General features: G+C 40.1%; 1 protein-coding gene across 3 annotated transcripts in view; it reads left to right on the top strand.

Annotated features, from left to right (window-relative positions):
• Positions 1–25,955, top strand: part of LOC137285277 (proto-oncogene tyrosine-protein kinase receptor Ret-like) — an 88,261-nt gene that overhangs the window by 41,613 nt on the left and 20,693 nt on the right. For all 3 annotated transcript variants that reach the window (XM_067817597.1, XM_067817598.1, XM_067817599.1), the window contains exons 4-9: positions 4,397–4,647; positions 10,055–10,196; positions 13,919–14,031; positions 16,716–16,796; positions 17,325–17,580; positions 25,730–25,942. In XM_067817597.1, coding sequence (XP_067673698.1) covers positions 4,397–4,647; positions 10,055–10,196; positions 13,919–14,031; positions 16,716–16,796; positions 17,325–17,580; positions 25,730–25,942 — 1,056 coding nt within the window. The remainder of the gene's footprint in view (positions 1–4,396; positions 4,648–10,054; positions 10,197–13,918; positions 14,032–16,715; positions 16,797–17,324; positions 17,581–25,729; positions 25,943–25,955) is intronic.

Below are 25,955 nucleotides of genomic sequence, written 5' to 3' on the forward strand. Positions count from 1 at the left end.
ACCTGTATACCAAAAGGTAATAAAAACAGAAACCAATGAATGAACTGATGACCAAAGCCTTTATTTAATGCTCAGTATGAAATAATAAATGCCCGTATCTGTAACCGACTAAAGGTTTCCTTAAATTCGCTTATACATGATAACCAGACTGATTTATACCAGGCAGATCACTAAGTGAAAATACAAGATTACTGTATGATATTATGTTTGAAACAAAGAAACGAGATATACCGAGTTTATTGATTCTGACTGATTTTGAAAAAGCTTTTGAAACTGCTTCTAAAAATGTTTTCAATTTCGCCTTACTAAAATTTGGTTTGGGTCCAGAGATTATTCGTTGGATGAATTTGATAACTTATGATGCCACCTTATGTGTTATTCAGGATGGACATATATTTGATATCTTCCCCAAAGTGCGAGGGGAATGTATTAAAGACATGGAATGGAAATCCTATTGTACTTAAACACAATCGAAGATAATAACATAAATGAAATCATATCCCAAGCCATACGACTCTTTCAATCATCTCTTGGAAAACATGCTTTATCAGACAGTGGGCCAAAAAAGGAATATTAACTATCAAGGATTATATGATGATCAATGTCTGGTCTCTTATAAAGATTTGCGAAATACATATGGGATAAGAAATACATATTTAGATCTTGAATATATTCTATATGTTTAACGTGAATCATGGAAAAAGACCTTGAAAGGCTGCAGACACATCTATACACATGGCCTCAATATACACTCTCTACAAAAGGATTGCATGATTTCAGCTAAAGGTTCAAGAACATTTTATGATAAATTGCTATCTGATAGAGTTATGACACATATCTGAGACAAATGGGAAAATATATTCAAAGAGTTTGGTTGGCCCTTGATTTTTAATCTATATAGAAAAAAAAGATGTTAACCTTTTAGGTTTTCAATTTAAGTTTTTGCACAGAATTGTTTATACCAATCAGGTTGACAATTTAATATGTTCTTTCTGTAATGAAGGGGATGAAACCACGCTGCATATACATGGGGAATGTGAGGAATGTAAAAACAAAATGGGAATAAGCTCCATATTTGGATTAATCAGAACATACAGGAATTAACATTGACATGTTTACGTTTGGTTTGGTACTCAAAGTACTAACCCACTACTTTGTCATACAATACTTTCTGCTAAAACACTGTATCTATATCGGCACCTGGAAAAAGTAATTCCTAATCTAAGAAACTTTATAAAGATTTTAAAAGACATATTCACAGCTGAAAAAATTGTATCCAAAATAAACAATGTTTTCGATAATTATAAGAAAATGGTTTCCTCTATTCCTACTATTTGACACAGAATGACCATTAATAACCGCTGAACTTCCACGAGCAACATATACTTATTACATATTTAATTGATTGATACCTTGCATTGATGGAAACAATAAAAAGAATTATAACTAAAATCGATTAAATCGATGAAAAAGCAGACTCTAGTGGATTAAGAAAGGTAGAAAAGGTCAAATACTAGTGAACTGTATGTGGTTCCCGGCAAGAGACGACACCTGTAGTTTCCCAACATGGGCGTTTACTCGTCCTACGTGGATGTGTGTACAACTGTCTCCTGATACTGAGTCACCTATAATTACTAGCATTAACAGGAGACCTTGGTGGTTAGTTTGTCTCACGTCAAATGTATCCGGAGACCGCTTTTGATTTCTTCATAAGAGTACAATGATGAAAACCCAACTTAGTTTCCTTTCCCGCCACGCTGACGATGACGGCGATGGGGTAATTACACAAATGTCACTGACATATTGCGTAGAACATCACGCCCATCAAAAACCAACAGGTACAATCTCCTTCAGGTAATGTAGTGAACAGTGAAGAAGGAGCCGTGACGGAAACAGGCCTGTTGGAATAGAATGAGTCGGTGTGTATCACTCAGATTTATCCTCTACACTCGAGGTGTGTATCACTCAGATTTATCCCCTACACTCGAGGCGTGTATCACTCAGATTTATCCTCCACACTCGAGGTGTGTATCACTCAGATTTATCACCTACACGCGAGGTGTGTATCACTCAGATTTATCCTCTACACTCGAGGTGTGTATCACTCAGATTTATCCTCCACACTCGAGGTGTGTATCACTCAGATTTATCCTCTACACTCCAGGCAGCGGCACACAAATGATATTTTCTTGGCACGATCGCAAACAGAATCACGAATTTACTCGTCTTCCCTGTTGGAGATTGACAGAGTGAGTCTGATGAATGATTCAATTACATTACAGGGACTCGATATTCATACTGCATGAGCAAGTTACTGGCAATTCAACTGTAACACTTATTGCTCCAAACCCTCTGTCACAATATAATATCAAATTATAGCCCTGAGGAATTCTCGCAATCGAGGTCTAAGGTTTTATCTAAACACACACAAGAATATGTTCCGCAGCTGGTCAACACTGGAATATTGGGGAATGTCTTACTCTTGTCGCTAAACCCTTTAGACATGTTGACACATGACTCCACGGGTCACACATTCAGACCTTTATTAAACGATCGTTCGTCCCTAAAGAAATTGCATTCCTTAATTTGTCTGTCAAGAACTCTGAGATCAGTTTAACCATCAAGCTTCATTGTGGTATTCATTGACGAGAGATGTAAATGACCCCAGGACACAGAAAGGTATGCGTGAATGTTGCAAATCGATTCTATTGTGAAGGTCTTCTAGGTTCACCAGTGATCAATTGTGTCTGACGATTTATACTTGTCAGCCCCGAGGAAGTAAAACATTCACCCACTGAACACAGTTTGACTCCTCTAGCCCATGGGAGCAATTACATTGAGTTATATTAAAAATCGTCACTCATGAAAATAACTCGCATCTGGCAGGATTAGTGGGGTAATTCATTGACTGGAATCTGTCACAACTGAGATTTCCATGCCCAGCTTCATGTGTCTGAAGAAATTACGAACTGAATTAACATTCGGAGACATGTCCCCCAGTTCTTATGTACCTATGCAGGAGTACACAGCTGCCATTCCTGGCGTACTGTATCACGACCTGAAGCTCTGATTCATTTTACCGTATCAGTGAAACGCTGGAGATATTCAATAGCAGTATTTACGAATGAAGCCATTTGTAGTATACTACACAGACTGAGGTTTTGTTGAATATTGATACCATGTAATATATCAGAATATTGGACTCTCCTCGAACTGGACTTTTGTGTATTTGACGGTAATGAGCGGACATTATCATAAATGTACATTTACTGCTATCTGTCACCAACATCTGGTGCCATCGCTCATTTCCAGTCGTCCTCTCGTTTGTCATTTTATCGGATACGTTTTAACAATAAGTAACCGTAAATGTTCCTTAATGTGGCACATTGAAAAACGTATAACAAGGCACTTGAATGTAACGTGATTTATAAAGTATTTCCAAAGACACATTCTCCCTAATGATGGCACTTTGCGGTGGTGTCAGCCTCCCAACAACCACAGTCCTTCACCTGTATGTGCTGATTGAGGCTTTACTGACACACCTAACAATATAACCCTATTGTCCACATGGACTAACATTAACCAACAGAGTGCATACGGCATATCGATCCAATCATTATGGAAGTATTGCTAAGAAGGGCTACATCATTTTGACGGCTCCTTCCGTCCATGTTTAAAGGGTTCAACGAACCACGTAAATAATCATGTGGAGGCACAGCATGTTTCGAGTTTCGATATAAAGCCCCGTTTGGTGATTCCTAGACCCACCCTCATGCACCTACTGCCATAATAATGTAGAATAATGAAGTCCAATTCACTCATTTTCCGAGACACATTTCGAGGGGACCGCTTATTCCTGTACGCAGGAAAAAAGAGTTCGCATCATGCCTCCACAAAACGACTATTTCGTTATGTTTACTTAGTGCTCTCTGATATGACACAATACCTATCATTATTCATACTTAATATTTGCTCCTATCACTTGCTACTAGAAAATTATCAACAAGAAACGCAATACACTGTCTATCGGAACCAAATGTTGTAATGCTAAATGTTATAAGTGAAGATATTTAGCTTTTGCTTTCAACAGAGATTTCTAGTGATTAGGAAATTGGATTTATCGCGTTCATTTTATCAGCAATCCGTAACCCTGATTTAAGGAGCGAAAACACACTACTTTATAGCTGCTGTACGGCGGTGACTTATGAATTATCTGATATGGACCAACCAATCCCCAGACATCGTTCATCTGCTCCTTCATTGTACTTGGATACTGTAATCAGTTTACAATATATGTATTATAACAAAGTGAAGTATATGTATTTATAACTACAACAGCATTGTCCTTTCAGTTATGTTTCCAATGTCTGTACGTCTGCACCTATTACCTTTCCAGCATCATCAGCTCCACCATACTTGACCATCAACAACGTCACTTCCGAAATGAGCCTGACAAGACCCCTTGATCGTGAGAAGAACGACACAATCAGCCTGAACGTAACATGTACGGTGAAATCAGGGTCACAAGAAATTGGCCAAACAAGCACGACTGTTACTGTGAACGTGCTTGGCGTTAATGACAACCCGCTGGTATTTATCAAAGACAACTCACAGTTGTGTGAAAGAGACGTCACCGACGATACCAAGGTACATATATTACATATGTATTTCGAGACAATAAGAGGGCTATATTAAGAAATGAAATATTTTTATTATTTCAAAATATTTTGCAAATTGACATTGATCACTTCATGTGTTTTACTTTATGAAAACTATAACACTGTGTATCGCACAGCTAAATCAAACCTGGGGAGGTGGCCGGGGTCATGGTTAAAGCGTTCGCTCGTCACACCAAACACTTAGGTTCGATTATTCACATGGTTACAATGTGAGAAGTCCATATATGGTGTCCCACGCGTTGATATTGCTGGAATATTGATAAAATATTCTTACTTCAATACATGGCAAATTATGATAACAAACATGAAATCAGTCCTGATCTGGCAATTTTCAGATGGTCATATTCAATACATCAAATAGAAATAGTAATATTAAGTTTGCCTATTCAGATGTTTTCAGGAACAAACGACGACTTGAAAAGCTTTAAACTGCCCGTTTGTCTTTTTTTTTCTCCTCTACGTTTGAATAACAGGTACGTTTGGGAAGATCATGAAAATGCTTCAAGAAATATCCGCTATAAAGATGTGTCACGTTGATGTCAGCGGTGACGTGTCGTGCAAAGGTTTTGATAAAACACACGACATGCATAAAATCTGATATTTTTTAATATCGTCGTCATGTTGCCGTGTCACTTCTTTCCTGCTCAACATGATATATTGTGATTTGTAAAAACCTACAGTATGTAGAAAGTAAACCCTGTACCACAGCATTAACACTACAGGACTTGAAAGGTCAAGTGAGGAAAACATTGCCATATGGCCATGTAAAGAGCACTGGACCAGGTCTTCAAGCAGCTCTCGGAGACTGTAACCACTCAGAGGCGTTGGTCCTGATTTGTGCGTTTTGGAATCAATTACCGGTCGTTAGTCTGCTTTTGTTTAAACCGATGTAGCCTGCTGCATTAATGAAGGGTGCTCCTGACTAATCAACTCCAAGAATACTTGTAATATGCCGGTTGTTTCAATGCACGACAGACGGCGATATTTGTCCTGGACTGTCCACGTGATGGCTTTACGGTCACATATTTTCTAAAGGGCTGTTATCCTTGGAAGATCTGATTGTCAGATATAATCCCGGTTGAAAGTACTGTTCATGTCTTAAATTAGAATCAAGAACAAGATAATATTCGAGACCAAAGACACAAAAACAAATCGTGATCGAGATACGTCGGCATATCGACCAGAGAGATGTTAGGTAAATAACATGAAGCGTTAGGTAAAATAATCAATATTCGAATTTGGATTACGTTTCAAGTAATGTGCGTCAGGAAAACACGGCTTTATGCTGTAGTTCTACGTCATCATGTTGAACGTTCTGGAAAATCAAACTTTGTCTCTCCCCGTTTTCTGCTCAACCTATCTTGATTTCTGACACAGGGTAAGCTGAAATGTTAACAGACTGTCATTAATTATTATACATCATACAAATACAGAGAAGGAAGCACTATACAATATACAATTACTCACATATCCAATGTAATTAATAGTTTCCTAGCAAACACGGGGTGTGGGCAAGACAGATTTTGCACAGAATTCGAAATATATTGCAGATGCAGTTAGCAAACCACGTCATCGCAAACTTGTTGACTTCGCAAAACGAGAGTAGTTACAAAGTCTAACATATCAAATTTGTTTTGGTAATAGTCTATTGTCATTCAGGTTTTTACAGATCATACCTTTTTGGAACTATATGATGATGTTTGCTAGTACTGTTAATAACAGATATGGTTTCTTGTGATATATCAAAAGCATTCGACCATTGGACATAGTAGAGAAGGTAACGTGTTCAACTGTGTAAAAGAATATTAATATCTTTGAATGGCACAACATTGTCAGATATTCAGTATTTGAGCACAGTTCAAAACTGAAAATGATATTTAATGTTAAGGGGTTACACAGAGCTGACGTTCAGTAGGTACGGTATACCCTACACACAATGAACAACCATGTAACGCCTTCTCAGACGTGTAAACGTTTATAACCTTTGTTTGAAACATTAAGAAATGGACACAATGTGTCCGCAACAGTCAGTCGAACAGTATCATTTAATAATTCAATTTTTCTCCTCTATCGTAAATTTGTGTAAAGATTTGTCCCTGTCAGTAAGGCAACTAGACCCCTAAAGCTGTCCTAAAAGCAAACCCAACATACAAACTAAATATGTACCTAATTGTTGCTGTAGCTCAAGGAAATATAGCCCATTGTTTACAAAGGTACGCTACAACTGCCGCCAGCAGGTGTAATTTTGGCTTAACTAGAATTGGTAGAATTAACAGTCATAGATGCCTAGTTAATCACTAAAATTTGTAAAATTAGTCTATGACACGTTATTATTGTTAAATAGAATCGCCCAAATCTCTCAACCACAGAGAAAATGTGAAGTTGTTTCACGCTATTCATACATACATCACAAAGAAGAATAAAAGAGACGTATCCTTAGAGAAGTGAAAATATAAATGAAACTAATCCTAACCATGTGAATGTCCCTTGGTACAAGTCTAACCATGTGAATGTGAATGTCCCTTGGTACAAGTCTAACCATGTGAATGTGAATGTCACTTGGTACAAAGCTCACCATGTGAATGTCCCTTGATACAAGGCTCACCACGTGAATGTCGCTTGGTACAAGTCTAACCATTTGAATGTCCCTTGGTAGAAGGCTGCCTTATTTGTGAGAACTTATGATGCGCCCTATTTTTGTGAAAAACTTTTGTAGGAATAAAAATTTGGCCAACCCTGCAGCAAATACAATGTAGGAACGAAAGTGTACAATTCTTCGAAAAATAGATCATTACTTGATACACATCAAACATTGAATGGTATTTTATATCTATATCTATGAATTATAGTTGCATTTGCTTCCACTACACTGTCTTACCTAATATAACACCAATAATTGAAAACATACAGCTTTTGTTGTTTGGGCATGAAAGGACCAATGAGGCAGCTTCAAAGAGTTCCTACTCGGCTCCACAAATAGAGATTCCGGGCGGCAAAAACCCACAAGGCTGAATGAGATGAGAAATGACTTCAGCTTCCTATTAATCAACATTTCACCACTCGAGTGGCAATCGAGCATGCTTTCCGTTCTACCAAGATTTCAAGGAACAACATGAAAAAAGTGCTGGACATGTACAGGACAGTCCCAGATTTGGCGCTCCTGTGACAAAGATGACTGTCCTGTGCAATTCCCTGTTTTGACTTTCACCAATCTTTCTGGCGGTTTCCCAGGTGAACAGCTAACTAACATCTGCGTGTTTATGGTCTGTGTCATCGGAGAAACATGATACACTCATCTTTTCCCAAACACAATACTATTTAATGGTGATTAACAAGCAGTCGATAATGATTTAGTCAATCGAGAGCACTTGTCAGGGGTCTCATCCCGATGTGTAAATGGGCGTGTCGCATTTATTTGGCAGCACAGATGAACTAAAACCCCTTCGTCGTATTTGGGTCCGTGAGAGTTTGGCAAAGGCATTCGAGTAGTTCTAGATTTCAAGAGAGTAGTCAGTGTAGGGTGTAGTTCACCATGGGTATTCCTAATACATTGCCCTTGCAGCACGAACCACCTGGGCTGGAACTCGAGTACATTCCGAAACAAACAGAAACTGAGTATGGCGAACTGATAGGTTAGATAGAATAATCATTCATCGTGTCTTGCGAAAACCCGACTCGATCGACTAAACATGATATCCATGAATCGTTGAAGCAATGATTGATCAAACCAGATTCAGTACCATTCCACTTATATAATCATGGCTTACACAAACGCTACAGAAAATCCCAGCAGCAGTCGGCACCCCTTCTGTATAAGGCCTGTGAGCTACTGTAATTCTACTCAAACTGCAGAAGCATATTGAGTCTACTGTACTGTTTCTCAATTACATCGCCATAAGGAAGGGGAACTATGAGTAGCAAACAGTGGAGAAAAATGCACGATGGAACCTGGTTTAAGGCTATTTATTTGCTGTAATAATACATTTGCTGTACACGTTGATACGGCTTCACTAAACTGTTTTTTGTTGCAAATTATACTGAAGGTATGATTAGACCCTTAATCCCCGTCCATTATTACCCCATTGATACCACTCACTCAACCCTAACAGTAATAATCCAAGTAGAAGATCCTTGAGAAGGTGAAACATCGTTTATCCAGACATTATGATTATCGGACATTACGGGGATAGAGAATCGCAGTCAAAGTAACATGATTGGTGGGACTGAGGAATCATTTGGGATTGCGCAGTCCGGATTAGCCGGGTTTCAGTTGTTGATGGTACTGCACACATTAACTAAGTTCACTGTACATAGCCATTGATAGTGTCTAGTTTAACAGCTCAGAATGTGACGTCAGGATGGAGAGATGTACGCAGTATTGTTTACATCCATTCTTATGCATGCAAATGAAGGGTTTTTTCGTTGTTCTCTGTGTATACACACCGCAACGCATATTGGGTTGCCTGGAATGTACTAATTCACCTATCGAATCAACTAAATGTCATTTCCTTGAGATGTTCTACCGCGGTTTTCTCCCTGATCACATGAAGAAATGTGACACATGCAAAGAAACTGTAAAGGACAATTTTACCTCATAAAAAACTGTTTTCACAATGCCCCTGGGACGTAACACAACTGACTATAACGTTTATGCAGCAGCCAAATTTGTATGGTGTCTGAGAAGAATATAATGCGAGAGATGGAGTGTGCCCATTTAATTCAGATACGTGTATTTACTTTATTCATTTTTTGTAGATCTCCTTCCTATACTCACTGACACACATATACTGTTCCCTTTCATACCCAAACAGGAAAACATGGGAATAAGGATGATTTAGTCTTAAGATTAATAAACAAAACATACTTGTATTAGCCTTGGGAATGAATTTCCAAAAAATATCAACATTACAAAGAGTGTATGTGTTAAAGCTAGTGTTTCATACAAAGTTCATTATCGATTATTCATGTTTCGGCTCCGTCTTAAAACAAATGGATGGTTTTCATCCTGGGTAGCGAAGGGATAGTTCCTATTGGCTGGGGATTTCACTGGATGGGAATAATTAATGCCCCTTCCCTCTACAGATCCACAACAGAATTTTGGCCAAATTCATTTATATTCAGGTTAGATATGTTATCTCCGTTTGTTTCATTCTCCGTTTGTTTATATCTCTGCTGTAACGATAAACAGTTTTATACTGACCGTGTTTACCATGGCGGTAAATACTGTAAACTCATACAAGGTACAGCGCTCCTTGTGCTTGTTTCAATACACGATCTTCTTCATAATGGACTGGAGATTTCTAAAAGAAATTTAATAATGATAAACAGAAACGCGTGTAGGACCACCATGTGACTTTAAGGATGTCGTTTTCCAGCGTATCTCCGAGATGCTGCAAGAAGGTGACAAAGGACAGACAGAACAGTATGACGTCACAGTTGTGAACGACACGCAGAGACTCGTAGGCACCACCAAGCTGACCGTACACGATACGCCTTCAGGAAGATTTCTAGTAATCGGTAACGTTGATCTATATTTTCTTGATAACAATCCTGTGTAGCATTAAGTGACACTTCTTTCTTAAAGCAAGGAACATCCCTTTCTGATTGCAAGCAACATTCCTTTCTGATTTCAAGTAACATTCCTTTCTGATTGCAAGCAACTCTGATTGCAAGTAACTTTCCTTTCTGACTGCAAGTAACATTCGTTTGTGGCCCGAAGTAGCTTTCCCCTGTGATACTAACCGAAAAACGGTGGTTATTGCTAACATTTGATCTTAACGCGCTGGCACCGAAAACCAACAATTCACAATGCTCCAATCAAAAACGGCACAAAAATGAACTTGCCAGAGATTTTGGTATCGTCGAAAGGCAATATGGTCTCTTAGGAAATGGTATCTGTGCAACACCCATGACTTGGAGAGCATAGGCCCCAAATGCGGGTCACACAATCAATAAATTGAGCAGCAGTTTACTCTCAAGTATCCCTGATATGTAACATGTAAAGGTGCCTCACAGAAATACGGCAAGATGATAAAAAACTCGACAATTACACACTCCTCAATTAATATATCTCACATTAGATGTCTCACAAGTATCAAAAGCTTTCGTCCACATGTTCGAGTGTGTAGGAGGCATGTACACAGACTTTCCGTGGGAATGCATTTTGTTGTTCCTACGGAATCACCACAGACCGGGATGCTGTGCCGGAAGTGTAGAAAACTAGGTTTTCAGCTCTTCACTTACCAACTCTGGCGATCTGATTGCTAGCACATTACACTGAATGAATGGAATGTCTTTCAAAAAAAATTGAAAAAGTATATTATATTGATTGATGTGTGTGTAATTCTCCGGTTTTCGATCATTTCTGTGATGATATGATATGAACTGTTGTTAGTGTGTACTAAATGAAAAGAATTGGATTGTGATATCAGCCACATGTTCTGGTATTGTAAACCTGTCAACTCTTTATGGACTGATATTCAACACCGACATTGTCGCAGAAACTAGAATATCTTTCAATAAAGAAAATGTCATTTTGGGATTTTCTGCTAAAACTCATGACCCTTTAAATGCTATAATTATGACATAAAAAGACCTCATGGTAAAATCGTATTTCAAAGTAAGACAATTGAGTCTTGAAGTTGACCAGCAAGAGTTGACAACTATTATAATATTACTAAAGCAATAGCATATTCAACTTGTGATTACAACAGGTTTTTAAAATTTTGGTCCAGTTGATTTGGTCCACCGATCATTTCCTTGGCATGTCATAACATTCATTTCCTACGCCACATCAACTTGTCAACGCTACTCTTACCACTGATGTACAGTATGGTTCAAAATTATTGAGAATAGCTAAAGCATTTCATATTATTAAACGAGAACAAATCAGATAAAATTGAATGTATTGTGAAAGTGAACTGACCTTTTCATGTTGTGTAGGTAACAATTTAATATTTTATCAAGTCTCCTTGAGCTTCACGGCACAGTCTAAGACGGGTAGGCATACTTCCTATCAGAGAGGTTAGTGTCTCGTGAGTTATGCTGTCCCAGTATCGGACCACTTCTCTCTTCATGTCTTCAATTTTTGTCAACCCCTTTTGATTCTCACATTCCTTCATCATCCCCCAAATGTTCTCAATGGGATTTAAGTCAGGACTATATGCAGGAAATGGTAATGCAGTCACATTTTTCTCCTGAAACCACTGCTTGGCATGTTTTGCGGTGTGTTTAGGATCATTATCTTGCTGCAAAATCCAGTCATTTCCATAAAACACATGTGCACTTGGAAGGAGAAAATTATCTAATATGTTAGCGTAGCGTTGACTTGTCAGATTTCCCTCAAACACACACAGCGGGGTCGTTCCTAATAAGGATATCCCTCCCCATACATGAAACTTTGGGCTGTATTTAGGTCGTCGATACAACGGTGCTGACGCAGACTTTGTCCATATTTTCACATTATTGGGATATACCCATATTGAGCTTTCATCAGTAAAAATCACATTTTCCCAGTCAAAGTTTTCATGTGCCAAACACCACTCAACACGCCTGTCTTTATGTTCTTGTTTCATGAGAGGAGAAGGAATTCCAGTCTTTTTCTCCCATCCAAGATCAATCAAATTTCTTCTAACTGTAGATTTTGATACAACTGTTGATCCCCTATCTATCATTTCATACCTGATGTTGGAGATGCTTGCCCTTTGCTTTTTAGTCGCTAAAATTCCCAGCCGGACGCGATCTGAGAAGTCCAATTTTCTGGGTCTCCCTGCTCCTTTCTGGTGCCCAAAATCCTTTCCCTCTTTAAAAGTCTTCCTAATCCTATACACAGCAGAAAGAGGAGTTCCTGTTCTCCCTACCAATGTATTTACATCATCAATTCCTTGATTACACAACTCAAAAATCAACCTTCTTTTATCTTCAGCAGACATTGTTGACAGTACTGAGGAAAATGACGTCTGCTACAAATTCAGGGGAGGTAACTCTAATTGTACTATACTCAGTAGGCCAAGATGAGTTACCACCCTTATACCATTACTTAGTTTTAAGTATCAGTGAATCAGTTGAGGTGTTAGGATAGCTCAAAGTAAGAAGAAAAATTCTCAATAATTATGAACCAGACTATATAACGCGTCTATGTATGATGCATGATGCATGATGCGTGATGTATGATGTATGATGCATGATGCATGATGCGTGATGTATGATGTATGATGTATGATGCGTGATGTATGATGTATGATGTATGATGCGTAATGCGTGATGTATGATGTATGATGCATAATGCGTGATGTATGATGTATGCTGCATGATTTATGATGTATGATGCATGATGCATAATGCGTGATGTATGCTGCATGATGTATGATGCATGATGCGTGATGTATGATGTATGCTGTATGCTGCATGATGTATGCTGTATGCTGTATGTTGTATGCTGCATGATGTATGCTGCATGATGCGTGATGTATGATGTATGCTGTATGCTGCATGATGTATGCTGTATGTTGTATGCTGCATGATTTATGATGTATGATGCATAATGCGTGATGTATGCTGCATGATGCATGATGCATAATGCGTGATGTATGATGTATGCTGTATGCTGCATGATGTATGATGCATGATGTATGATGCATGATGCATGATGCGTGATGTATGATGTATGATGTATGATGCATAATGCGTGATGTATGATGTATGATGTATGACGGTCATGCTCCGTCCTCTGGGCACATGTACGGACGTTGCAGTAGGAGATAATGCCCTCCCACGTGTTGTATGTGTTTAAACATTAATGCACAGTACTTCTGTTGCTTCGTCAGACCTCTCCGATATAGCACATGTCTTGAAACAACAGAACCTTAACTACTCGGTAATGCGAGTTGACATGGACCGAGGTTTGGTTGACATTTAGAACACCCACCAGGCTATTTTCACTGATCTGGTGGTTTCAATGCAGCGCTACAGGTCTGTCTGTATAAGTGCAAATGATCACCCTTGATACTGATATTATCCCGTGAGCTCTAACAGTATGCACACTTGCAAGGCGTGTCCCTCTGCCTCGAGTTTTGTCAATGAATTTGTTTTTTTAATGAAATATTGATGAGACGAACGACCAAACATTAGGCTGTTATTTCAATAAAAGTACATTATTACTGCTCCATACGCATCGCAGGCTCGTTTGTCATACAATCAGCGCAACACGTGTGATCAGCTAAGTTATGTTTGTGTTTTAGAGGTGAAACCAAATATAACAAAGGCCGTGGAGTCGCCCTACTCTGTAGATATCCACGTGCGAGACAGAGGCTTCCAGCCACAGTTGAGCAACACAGCAAACAGTAGTGACACGGTAAGGCGGTGGAAGTGACCATAAAACTCCATTATGATGACGAATGTTTCTTTAAATACATACTTTGATACACATACCTTAGAGATAAAGACATGCATGCTATTATTAGTGTTCCCCCTAGTTTACAGAAAGGGCTAGGTAAATTTCATAGAAAATGGCACTTCATTGTCTAAAATGGCATGCCGGTGAGGATTATTGAAACAATAACAAAATGTACTAGCCACATAAAGAAACTGTGCATTGTCAAAATATTATCTCAGTTGATAACTACGATAACAATGTCAAAGGTATATATAAACCATAATGGAGGGACCATGAGACCATTCGGGAGAATTTAAATGAGAAGTCAACGTTGCAGAAAAGGAATTGCCACAGGTGGAAGAATCTGATCCCTGTAGCCCACACAAGTTCAGTTGCGCTAACAATCGCCAAAGGAGTTCTTTGGCGTGCTGTTATTTCACCCCAAATCATCACGGAACCACCACCACCACCACCAAAACGATTCGTGTCAAAGACACAGGTCTGTGCATAACGCGTCTAGGGGTGCGTTGACGTCCATCTTTTTGGGAAATGTTAAACCTGGACTCATCTGTAAATATAACATTTCTCCACCTAAACAAGCGTCTGCGGACATGATTTCGGCACCACATTCGGTGAGCTTGTCGATGACGTTGTGTCAGGATACGTCGTATGGCGGGACGTCGTGGTCTGATCCCTTCATGACGTAAACGTTGCCGACCTGTGTTGGGGTGAATACGGCAAAGTCCTGGGATGGTCCGGCCAGTCATCACTGCAGTCTGAAACCTGTGGCGAAGATGGGTCACCCTTATCCATCTGTCCTGTCATGGTGTTGTTATATGTAGACGTCCAGAATGTGGCCGATCGATGACGTTATTTGTGTTCCGGTAGCGTCTCACCAGTGCAGAAATGGTGTTCCAGCCACTTGTCAGTGAGACATTCCCCCACAGACCACCCCAATAGCCTCATGACGTTGTGCAGACGTTAGCCCTGGCATGCTATGCGTTTCAATAGCCGTTTAATTTTTTGAACGATCGCAAGGGCAGGGGTTGAGATTTCCAAAGTGACAGTATTGTGTGGCATTCATTTGCTCTGTTTCTCTTTCCCGGAATGCACGTGCAACAACGCATTGCACGTCTCAAGGACGAAACCACTGACGTATCTGCACGCGGCACGTGCCTGCATGTTGGATACATGTCACTAACGTGTGAGTTTAAATCATGCGTCTACACAGGTTTGATAAATTAAGGTGTTTGCATGCACAGTTTCTCTATGTGTATACATGAAGTCAAATGGTCTAATAATTTCAATTCAGAACTTCATTTTTCACTCTTCTTTTATTTGTCATTTATAAATATAATTAAGAATTAGTTAAAATTGAACTCTCCTTGGTACATAATTTCTGCACCCATGGAGATTTCATTTTTCACTAATTCCTGCTGTCCTCACAACTGGACTTTCCGCAGCACCATGAGTGCAAATACAGTAGGTTCCAAACTAGAGTCTACAACAATTGACAATGATTTGTAAATTGTTGACATGCTTTCACGGTGTAAAAGCTTACGACAACAAACTTTCAGCGTCATCAAAACGGACCTGAAAATGTGAAAAATGCGTGAGGTGGCTGATATGCTGTGAGCTCCGCTGTAGTATTAAATATACTTTGGCTGAGATGGTTGCTAAAGATTATCTACATGCCGCACTCCCGAATTCCCCACACAATTGAAATGATGTTAGAGCGGCGGGATCGGACAGGTATAGAAGCATTCATCTTCAGTGTCGTGAAAAGTCATCAACTGCGGAATGACGATGCCATCCGCTACATAATGCTTATGAACCTGTAGTCTCTTCAAATTTGGGAAATCTCATGTTGTCAAATCTGGCAAATACGGAAACTGGTCATTTCATCAGACCAATATTGGAAAGAAAGACCATCAGATGGATTCCTGTTTGTGTTGTTTAACGTCGTACTCGGCAGTATTTAAGATATATGGCAGTAGCCTGTAAATAGTCAAGTCTGGACCAGACAATCCAGTGATCAATAGCATGAAAATTGATTTACGTAATTGGGGTACAGTAACATGTGTCAAACAAGTGAGGAAGTCTGACAGGTCGATCCTGAGAGTCGCCTCTTGCAAACATTAGTTGCTTCAGGACAAATCTAATCATCCCGATTCCTGAAAAAAAGTCCAAACGTTGGAACCTGATGGAACAAACTGTGTCTTCTACAGCGGAAGAGGCGTTAGATAACCCACAGTGAAGGAAAAGTATATGTGCGAAACCATGACTGATAGTGGTAACACGCTGGCATTTAAGCGATATCATTGTCCGTGATTACAAAAGCTCATGTACTTCGGAACAGAGTATAACTGGAGATGACAACCTGGATTTTCCTGACTCAGAATTCTTTGAACCTTGCATGCTAAAAACATTTCCAAGCACTTTTCATTCTTGGTAGTGTTGGCAATTCTCTCATGAGAAAGAGGATGTGAAAGATGTACGATGTATCCCTTGTAGTTGGACTCACAACGTTCAGACACCTCTCGTAGTAATGGCAAATCGTTCATATCACAAAGGCCAATCCACTGATTGTAAATCGGAATCTGTCATAATGACGTCATAGCATGTTTGACAAGTATTAGTCAAAATCAATACTGTATCTACAGGCCATCATCAGACTCAACTATAAAAGACACGTGCCTTACATTAAGATGGATCTGAAGAGGAGCGCAGCGAAATATTACAGGGTATGTGTACTCTTCGTTATTTGCTCTCCTCATTAGGGTTTCCAGTATTATGGCTGATTTATCATGAACGTCATCTTTGATAAACCTGGACCAATGAAAGTCTAAATTTGTCCATGTATTGAGACAAACGTCTCCTTGTTATTCCATTACATACTAGAATCATGCTATAGCATTTTGTTACTCTTTCAAGTGTTACTCCAAATGATCTCACAACAAACTGCTGTCACCTTTAGACAAGGGCATATGATTGAATACCTTCCATCTATCTACTTCCGGCGTCAGACGTCTAGTGTCTTATAAGCCTTGACAGTGAATTTATAATGCCACGTTGACCTGCACAAATATGTATGTTGAAACTCTAAACAAGAACAGCTATCTTCAACGAGGCGGAACCCCTGTCCCGAATCACCAATATATATGTTGATTGAGGCATGCTATTGAGGGGTTATGATCACAGGAACGTGTACCAAGGTCGCACCTCACACGTTACCTCAGTCATGGATCGTAATAGTTGTATATTGTTTACAGCTCGGAACTCTGTCAGCTCTGCCGGAGTTGTGCAACGCCAGCATCAACCATTACAGTATTCACAACTCCTCCACTCCTTTAGCAGTAACGCCAAAGAAGGGGATAGTCTACGTCCTGGATGAGAGTTCCTTGCAGAAGTTTCATAGGAACGTCTTCACCGTTGATGTCCACGCCCGGACAGATAGTGGTGAAATCATCGTGAAAACCATCCAGGTATCCCTCCGTGGCGATGTCGGCAGACAACTAGGAACATGTGGTAATCACAGTGACGTTTTATTTATTTTCATGTTTCATCATTTCAGATTCACGGAAGACTAAAGTACTTGACAATATAACTGTCATGATGAAAAAAAATTGACACGGAAATTATGTCAGCTGCAATGCTGTGATCAACTCTGCTGCACAGAGCAGGGTATGATCACCCTATCACCGAACACTACGGTGGGTGGGCGAGCTGTCTAAGGCGCCAAGCTACCAGTCCAGCTAGCTTGGAGGTCCTGGACCCGAGCCCACCTGTGGCCAGGTGTAAAAAGCATGTAGTCGACTTTGCGTGTCACAACACCAAGTGCACACTACGCATCCCTGGGCACTTAAAAGTAGCCACGTTGGTAGATGCCCAGATGGTGGCCACATGAATATGTGTAAACAACTAGTTGCGGGTACAGTAACTTGCAGTAAACTTGGACAAAGTACTGTCAGTATGTGTCCCAGTCCACCCAGCTGTGAATCCCATAGGGGTGGGAAAGCCGCATTAACTCGCTGCGCCTAAAAGGCAGCAAGAGTGGTATGATCCCTTGGGAGTTGAGATTGAAAACACAGAGGTGATAGGCATCCAAAGCGACGCGCGTTTGAACAGTTGATCTGGATATCGGCGCTATACAAATGTTAGTATGTGTGTTGTCTCATCAGTGATGTTCAGTGGTCCTGTCACGCAATTGTGACCTCTGATTCGTGTTTATGTTTGTGTGAAACAGATACTGCAGATTCATTATTCTCTGTCGTGACATGAGTATTTACACACACTGAACGCATCTGTCGCTTTTGGTTTCTTTTCCTTTTCAAATCAGCTCTATTATCTACGCAAACAACATAAAAGATGCCGGTTTTGAGGTTCCACTGCGCACGTTATTTCAATCAGACATTTTTTTAACGGAAGCGTTACAACTCTTAACAGAGTATAAGTAGAAATTTGCTATAAATCATTGGGAAACCACACACTTCAGTCGTAGTTACGACCACGATTGATCACAAATCTTCAAAGAAAAGGTGAGGGGTACAAGTGTGTGCTTCTTAGAGGTATCATTGTCCAAGTGATTGTTTGAGTATACATGTCGCGATCGTATGTGGGATTACTGTCTGTTTATAATGACACCATTTGCATCATCGGTTGATGATACTGAGTTTGTCGTGGATACCATTATTGATGTTCGGGGTATGTCGATATGTTTTAACCCTGTTTTACTATGCACGCACTGTAGAATCCATTTCGACGACCGGTTGTTTTGTTGCGTTGGCGTTTGCTGTTTGTAAAACATGCACATACCTCATGTGAAACATTATTGCTGTTACATTTCGGTAAGGATTCCGTCTGTCTGTTCAGACAGTCGTGTACTGTGAGTGGCACACACACACGACTCTGAATCCAACTTGTTAATGACGTTATGCCACTGCCATTTTTTTCCAGCAGAACATTTCAAGTTATATGCATCAGAATGGCATGGAATTTGACAACGAGATATGGCTTTGACTGGAATCGATTCAGAATATAAGAAACATCTATAAGTTTTTTGCAGACAGCACAGTTGCCGTTTTTAATATTTTGGTCCGGATATAAATGATTCAAACAGTAAATTAGGTTTGCAGTCTATGAGCGTTGGCGTGCCAGGGAGCTGTTCAGTCATGATATTGACATGATCGACTGTGTAACTCGAACGTTGATTCGTGACTCGCGAAAAGCCAACTGCTGCATACAATTCTTGCTACACAGTTTTACAGTCTTGCGATAACTATTTTGCGCCAGTTTAGGATGGAGGAAGTGTACGACTTATTACTCAAACAGAACACGCGCTCGTCCACGCAGCACGGCGAAAACAACAGAGGAGAGATAGGGAAGACTCATAACATGTCATAACTCGACTCATAACACGTCAAACGGAGACCGTCTTTGTCTGGTGACAGGGTCAGACGTGCTTGTCAGCCGCTCCGCTGTTAGGGCCTTCGTTGGGTTCATGTTTTGTTATTCATTACTACGTTTGGCTTATACTTCATTAATATTACACAGGTAGGTGTTTGCAGGTTACCTGAGGTCAAATATTGGCTTATTTTGCCATATTTGAATGTTTGTTGTGTCGCGGTGACGTCACATACCACGTGGCCTCAGTTTTCGCGCATTGTGTCTGCGCGAAATTTTTATTTGGTATTAGTCACAGATATATTTGGGTCGGGAGAGCGACAGTGATGGGGATGGGGATGGGGATGGGGATGGGGATGGGGATGGGGATATTCATTCTACCTCATTTGAGGAAACTTCGACAGATGCTGAATTTGCAGAGAATTACGTGTCGATGATTTCCAAACGTTTGAAACGAAACACGAGGATGACTGACTGAGCGACTTCGTCATTACCTATTAAATTTGTTGTCATTTTTGCTTCTGTTGACCCAAGATTACGTTTGACAAACTTGAGTCCAATTGCTTTGGCTCAGGATATTCATAAAACATTGGCTATGTGGGGCATATGAAAAAACTGGAAAAGGGAGATTTAGTGATACACTGTAGGACTGCTGAGCAACTTAACCTTGCAATGAATGTAGCGTGTATCTGCGACGTTCGTGTCAAGAGTATATCCCAAAGTCTTTGAGTGAATCCAAGGGAGTTATTTACAATGTTGACAAAGATGTAACTGAGGATGAGATAGCTGAACAATTGAAGAGTCAAAAGGTCAAATGTGCTCAAAGACTTTTGCGCGTGAAAGAAAAAAACTTACCACGTCCATTCTACTTACTGTCTCAACCCCACATTTACCTGAACGTGTCAGGATGTATTATCAATCCTTTCGTGTGCATCTGTATATCCCACCGGCAGTTAGATGCTTCAACTGCCAGAAGTTTGGCCATGTTTCATCCCAATGTAAAAGTAAAAAACCTGTATGTCCAAGGTGCAGTGGTGAGCATAATGTAGAAGATTGTTCAGAAAATTTATCCAAGCGTTGCAATTATGGTGGTAGACACAGCGCTGCCTACAAGGGATGTGAGGAATACAAGGAGGCTGTATCTGTGCAGGGTACGAGTAGAGAGAAAACTGCCCTACGCTGAAGCATCCTGTATGGTCAAGTCCACTGCAACTCGAACCTATGCAGCCTCTGTAACCACCGCTCCGAAATCTCGATCTGCGTCAGTACAAGCCTCGAAATCACCAGCTGAAATCTGTCCTGTTCCCTCTACAGTTAGATCAGGGTCTAAGCCTAGCGGTAATTATAAAGCTCAGTTACGAGAGTCTGATTTAAACCAGAGGGTATCAAATCCAAGAGCTCAAGTTAGCTCTTGACAAGTAGGACAAACAGATGAGTCGTCTACTGTCGGCGGCAAAAATACGTCTTCACATCGATGTTCCTAGTGATCTGTTGAAAGAGGTACACGTTGAGATGAATGATGGATGAGCCTTTAGTATTCCTAACTATAATGCAATGGAATGCTCAAAGTCTTATTGCACATGTGGATAATGTAAAGCATTTTCTATCAAACAGGACACCACTGCCGGATATTATTTGTGTACAGGAAACATTGCTATGGCCAGAGAGTCACTTTAGAATTATTGGCTATCTTGGTCTTCGTCAGGATAGACTAAACAGCAATCCGAATGCGTAAAATCCTCGGAGAGGTGGCTGTGCTATATTTATTAAGACTGAATTGTCGTATCAGGTTCATAAATTTTCAAAAATGGTTTGTGAGGCTAACGCAGTAAAGATTTATTATGAGGAAGACAAAGTTATCACTAATATCTATGATACAGGTAAGCCAAACGTAGATGAATATCTGAATGTAACAGCCCCCAATGGATGCCCTTATTCTATATGTGGTGACTTTAACCGCCATAATTTGCTTTCGTAACACTCATTTTAGAAAGTCAGAAGGTAAATGCTCTTGTTGAACAATTTAAATCTGTTAGCAGTTCTGAAAATTACTGTCATGAATTCAGAGAATATTTCTGCCTGAGATGTCTTCTGCCATGTTAGAAAGTAGCTTGGAAATTAATACAGCTATCACTCATGATGATCAGCTATATCAAGAACACATAATTCGGCTCCAGGGGCAGATGAGTTGGGCTATGAAATGTTTAAACATATGCCAGATTGTGCTCTAGCTGTTATTCGGGAACTGTTGAACTTAAGCTGGTGTTCTGGATCCTTGCCTAGAACATGGAGACATGCAATAACAGTTTCAGTGCCCAAACCAGGAAAAGATCCTTCGCTTCCTGCATCATAGAGGCCGATTTCTCTCACCTGTAAGTTGTGTAAAATTATGGAGAGAATAGTTACTAATTGACTGAACTACTATCTTGAAGGGAATGAGCTTCTGACGCACATCCAGTCAGGATTCCAAAAGGGGCGTTCATGTATAGATCAACATGTTCGTCTGGAAACTGAAGCACGGAAAGCTTTATGCAATCAGGAATTCATGTTGTGTGTGTTCCTGGATATCGAAAAGACTTATATTATGACATGATTTGGAGAAATGGCTTGCTTTTTAAAGTGTGGAAACTTGGAATTAGAGGTAACATGTTCAAGTGGATATGGCCTTTTCTGTCCGAAAGAACTATTCATGTTCGCGCAAGTCAGGAACTATCAGGCGTGCATATGAATGAAAACGGTACCCTACAAGGAAGTGTAATAAGTCCAGTTTTATTCAATATTATGATCAATGACTTTTTCGAGCACGTACCTGTAAACATAACCGCAGCACAGTTTGCTGATGACGGATCGTTTTGGAGACGCTTTGGTAATTTTCAGTTTCTCATAGAATCTATACAAAACTGCTTAAACGTAGTCAGTAAATTGTGTTCAAAGTAGGGGTTTAAGATTTCCACATCAAAGTCAGTGGCGATGATGATCACTAGACGTAAAATTCCTCATGACATCAATCTAATTCTTGGACAGCATAAACTGGAAGTGGTGTTAGTGTTGAAGTTTCTTGGTGTGTATTTTGAGCAAAGACTAACATGGTCTTACCACATCACACATTTGTATACCACATGTAACAAGATCAGCAATTTATTAAGGTGCCTTTCCAAAACGAAGCGGGGTGCTGATAAGTCAACTATGTTATTGCTGTACAAAGCCTTTATCTTGTCAAGACTTGATTATGGTTAGCAGGTCTATATGTCGGCAGCTAAGTGTCACCTTAATACGCTTGACCGAATTCAGTCTAAAGCTTTGAGAATATGTACTGGGGCGTATGCTACAACTCCAGTCTCAGCGCTTCAAGTTGAGTGTTCAGAAATACCCCTTCACCTTCGAAGAGAACAGGTATCTTTGAAATATTTAAAAAAAATGAAAACCCATAACAATCACCATGCAGTCACTGAGATTGTTAATGATTGTGTGGGGTATGTCATGTGTGACTGGAGTCATCGCAAATTTCCCCTTGGCTTGAACATACAGAGATTGGCTGATCAACATGTTATTTACAACTGTAACCTAGTTGATCCTTCTGCTCCTCCTGTTACACCACCGTGGCTTCTACTGAAACCTGGACTGAATTATGAACTCAGTTCAATAGTGAATAAGAGAATGGACCAAAACATGAGAAAAGTGATAACCCAAGACTTTCTTTCTGAAAAGTATTCTAATTTAACACATATATACACAGATGCATCGAACTGCTGGGGCTTTTTGGATTCCAAATATATCAATCGGTAAGGTATTCAGATTCCCTGATTATCTTTCTGTTTTTGCAGCTGAACTTTTGGCCATTTTTGCAAGCATTGAGATGGGTAGATGAACATGATTATGAAGCAATTATCTTTACAGATTCCATGGCAGCGAACACAGCTATAGAAGCTGGTGCAAATGGATCTAGAGATGACATTGTTCATGAGATATTAAAGTTAGATACGTCTTCAAACATGAAGTATATTGCATGCGATGTCCCAGCACATGTTGGAATTCATGGGAATGAGATGGCAGATAATTTAACCAAATCTGGATTACAGTCCCCACTGGTTTGAATTTCAACCAGTCTCCAAAGAATCTGGAAATGTTGTATCGAAATCTGTTACAATGAGTGGGCAACTGATGTGGGATACAGGGAATACCTGACGTCATATGTACAAACTTAGACCATCCTTGAAAGCTGGTCATAAAATTCGTCGTCGTAGAAAGCGTGATGAGGTTATTCTTTCACGACTTAGACTTGGACACTGTGGGCTTAATGCTCACAGGAGTGTTATAGACAAGGCGATCTCTTCTCAATGTGACCATTGCAATTTGGACACGCCAGGAAATATCGAACATTTTCTAATTACATGCCCTGGGCACAACAACATTCGACACAATCTCAGAAATGCTGTACTTGAGGCTGATGATGTATTTTCATTAGAAACAGTTTTGGGTCCAAATATCATGTATGGGTCGTCTTCTGGAAAATACGATATTATCCAGACAGGCTCTCGAATGGCTTAGATGTATGTCTATGGTTTAAAAACATTTTAACACTCTGTCATATGAACCTACTGCTTTTTTTATGAACAAGTATCTCGTCTTTCAGAAATAAAAGTGGTTACTTAAGGTTTTTAATCCGTAACACTAAGCAGAGGTTATTCGATATGCTCATTTGTCTATTTAAAGTGATACTGATATTGTAGCCGTTTATTTTAATTAAACGATTCCCTTTGAAATTACAATGCAGTTACATACGGTTGTTATTCAAATGAAGTCAATGTGTTGGGCGCAAATAGGCTCTTTATAGCTTTACTGGCCCATGTCGCCCTAAAACTGTAAAACCAACCAACCAACATGTCAAACAAACCTGCTTGGGCGTTGAATCAATCAAAAGCTGGGGATAGGTATTCATTTGCGACATCGACAAAATACATTACCAACAGAAGAAAGCTCGAAGTCCTGTTAGTTATGCAGTGATTTGTTGCCGAGACATTTGTGTGCCTAGGATACACACTCTGCAACACACGTTCACGGCATTCACTCCTTTTTGTGCGTATTCGGTCGTCCAGTGTCTGTGACAGTCATGATGTACATGACTGACGTGGTTCAAGCAATGTTACTGCTTCTGCTTCATGTAGGATATTTCCACCTGTGAAGATCCTGGTTAGAATATTGATCTTCAGTAACCCAATGGACTACCAACGGGATCGGATGGTCATGCTCGCTGACTTGGTTGACACGTTATCGGATCCCAATTGCGTAGATCGAAGCTCATGCTGCCGAGGAACTGAATTGTTTGGTCAGGACTAGATTATTTACAAACAGACGTCATATATGTGGAAAATTCAGCTTTGGTTTGAAGGTTCTAACCATTGTACATCATATCCTTGAGTTTCTGAAAAGGACAAATATGCGTCAGATGCTACATGGGCACATGTGTAACTGTGTACTGACATGCTGTCCGTGATGATCACGTTCAAAACGGGAAGCTGAAGCTCGATCGCCAGTTTGTACTGGCCAGCATGACGCTTGCGTGTGGTTGATTGTACGGCACTTCGTAATATAACATCCGACAAAAAGATTTTACGAGCGCTCCTTACATTCCTCTAGCGGCCTTCAAATAGGGCAGTGTCAACGCTGAAGAGGCGCTGACTTACCTCTGCCAAACGGCTATTTGGTAGCACGTGTCCATGAAAGTGAAGGTTGGATGAAGACATTGCAGTCTCGCAAACAGACAGATCCAATACTGGATCCCCACGTGGCACACGTACGCTTGCATGACCCAAAGCCTTGTTTAGGTCAGTTGAACAACTAAAGATATATTCTGGTTTTAGTCTGCTCGGTTGTCCGTACAGGTCCGTATTATGTAGCTGTTCTTGCCACTACTTTGAGACTTTGAGTGACAATGTAGAGGTTGGGACGTGCAAAATTCAACAAACTTAATGGATAACAACTCCGTATATTTCGTGAGTGCATATGCATCACAACCCCCGAAATAATATAATGTTGTTATCCTGAAAGTTTATTCAATATTGATTCATTCGTGAAGGATGTTCTGGGTTCAGTCAGATCGTTTGATTCCGGTAGGGAACGTTCTCTGTTTGTTCTGACTGTTTGAACCCAGGTGGAGGATGTTCCCAGTATATTTTGATTGATTGTTACCAGATGAAGGATGTTCCCAGTATATTTTGATTGATTGTTACCAGATGAAGGATGTTCCCAGTATATTTTGATTGATTGTTACCAGATGAAGGATGTTCCCAGTACATGAACATGTCATTGTGTGAGAGCAACTGCGGACTGGGCACTACCGACAGACGCTGCCGATGGCGACCCGGCCTCACGAACATGAGTTTGAAGTACTCAACTTGCACCTTTTTTTGGGGAACGTGCCCAGACAGAGTCTGTGATGAACTAGAGCTGCTGAATGCGTATCTGTGTCCTCAGGATTGTACTAAAGGTATGTGTGGTGT

Source organism: Haliotis asinina, chromosome 5 (assembly GCF_037392515.1).
Source record: "Haliotis asinina isolate JCU_RB_2024 chromosome 5, JCU_Hal_asi_v2, whole genome shotgun sequence".
NCBI lineage: Eukaryota > Metazoa > Mollusca > Gastropoda > Lepetellida > Haliotidae > Haliotis > Haliotis asinina.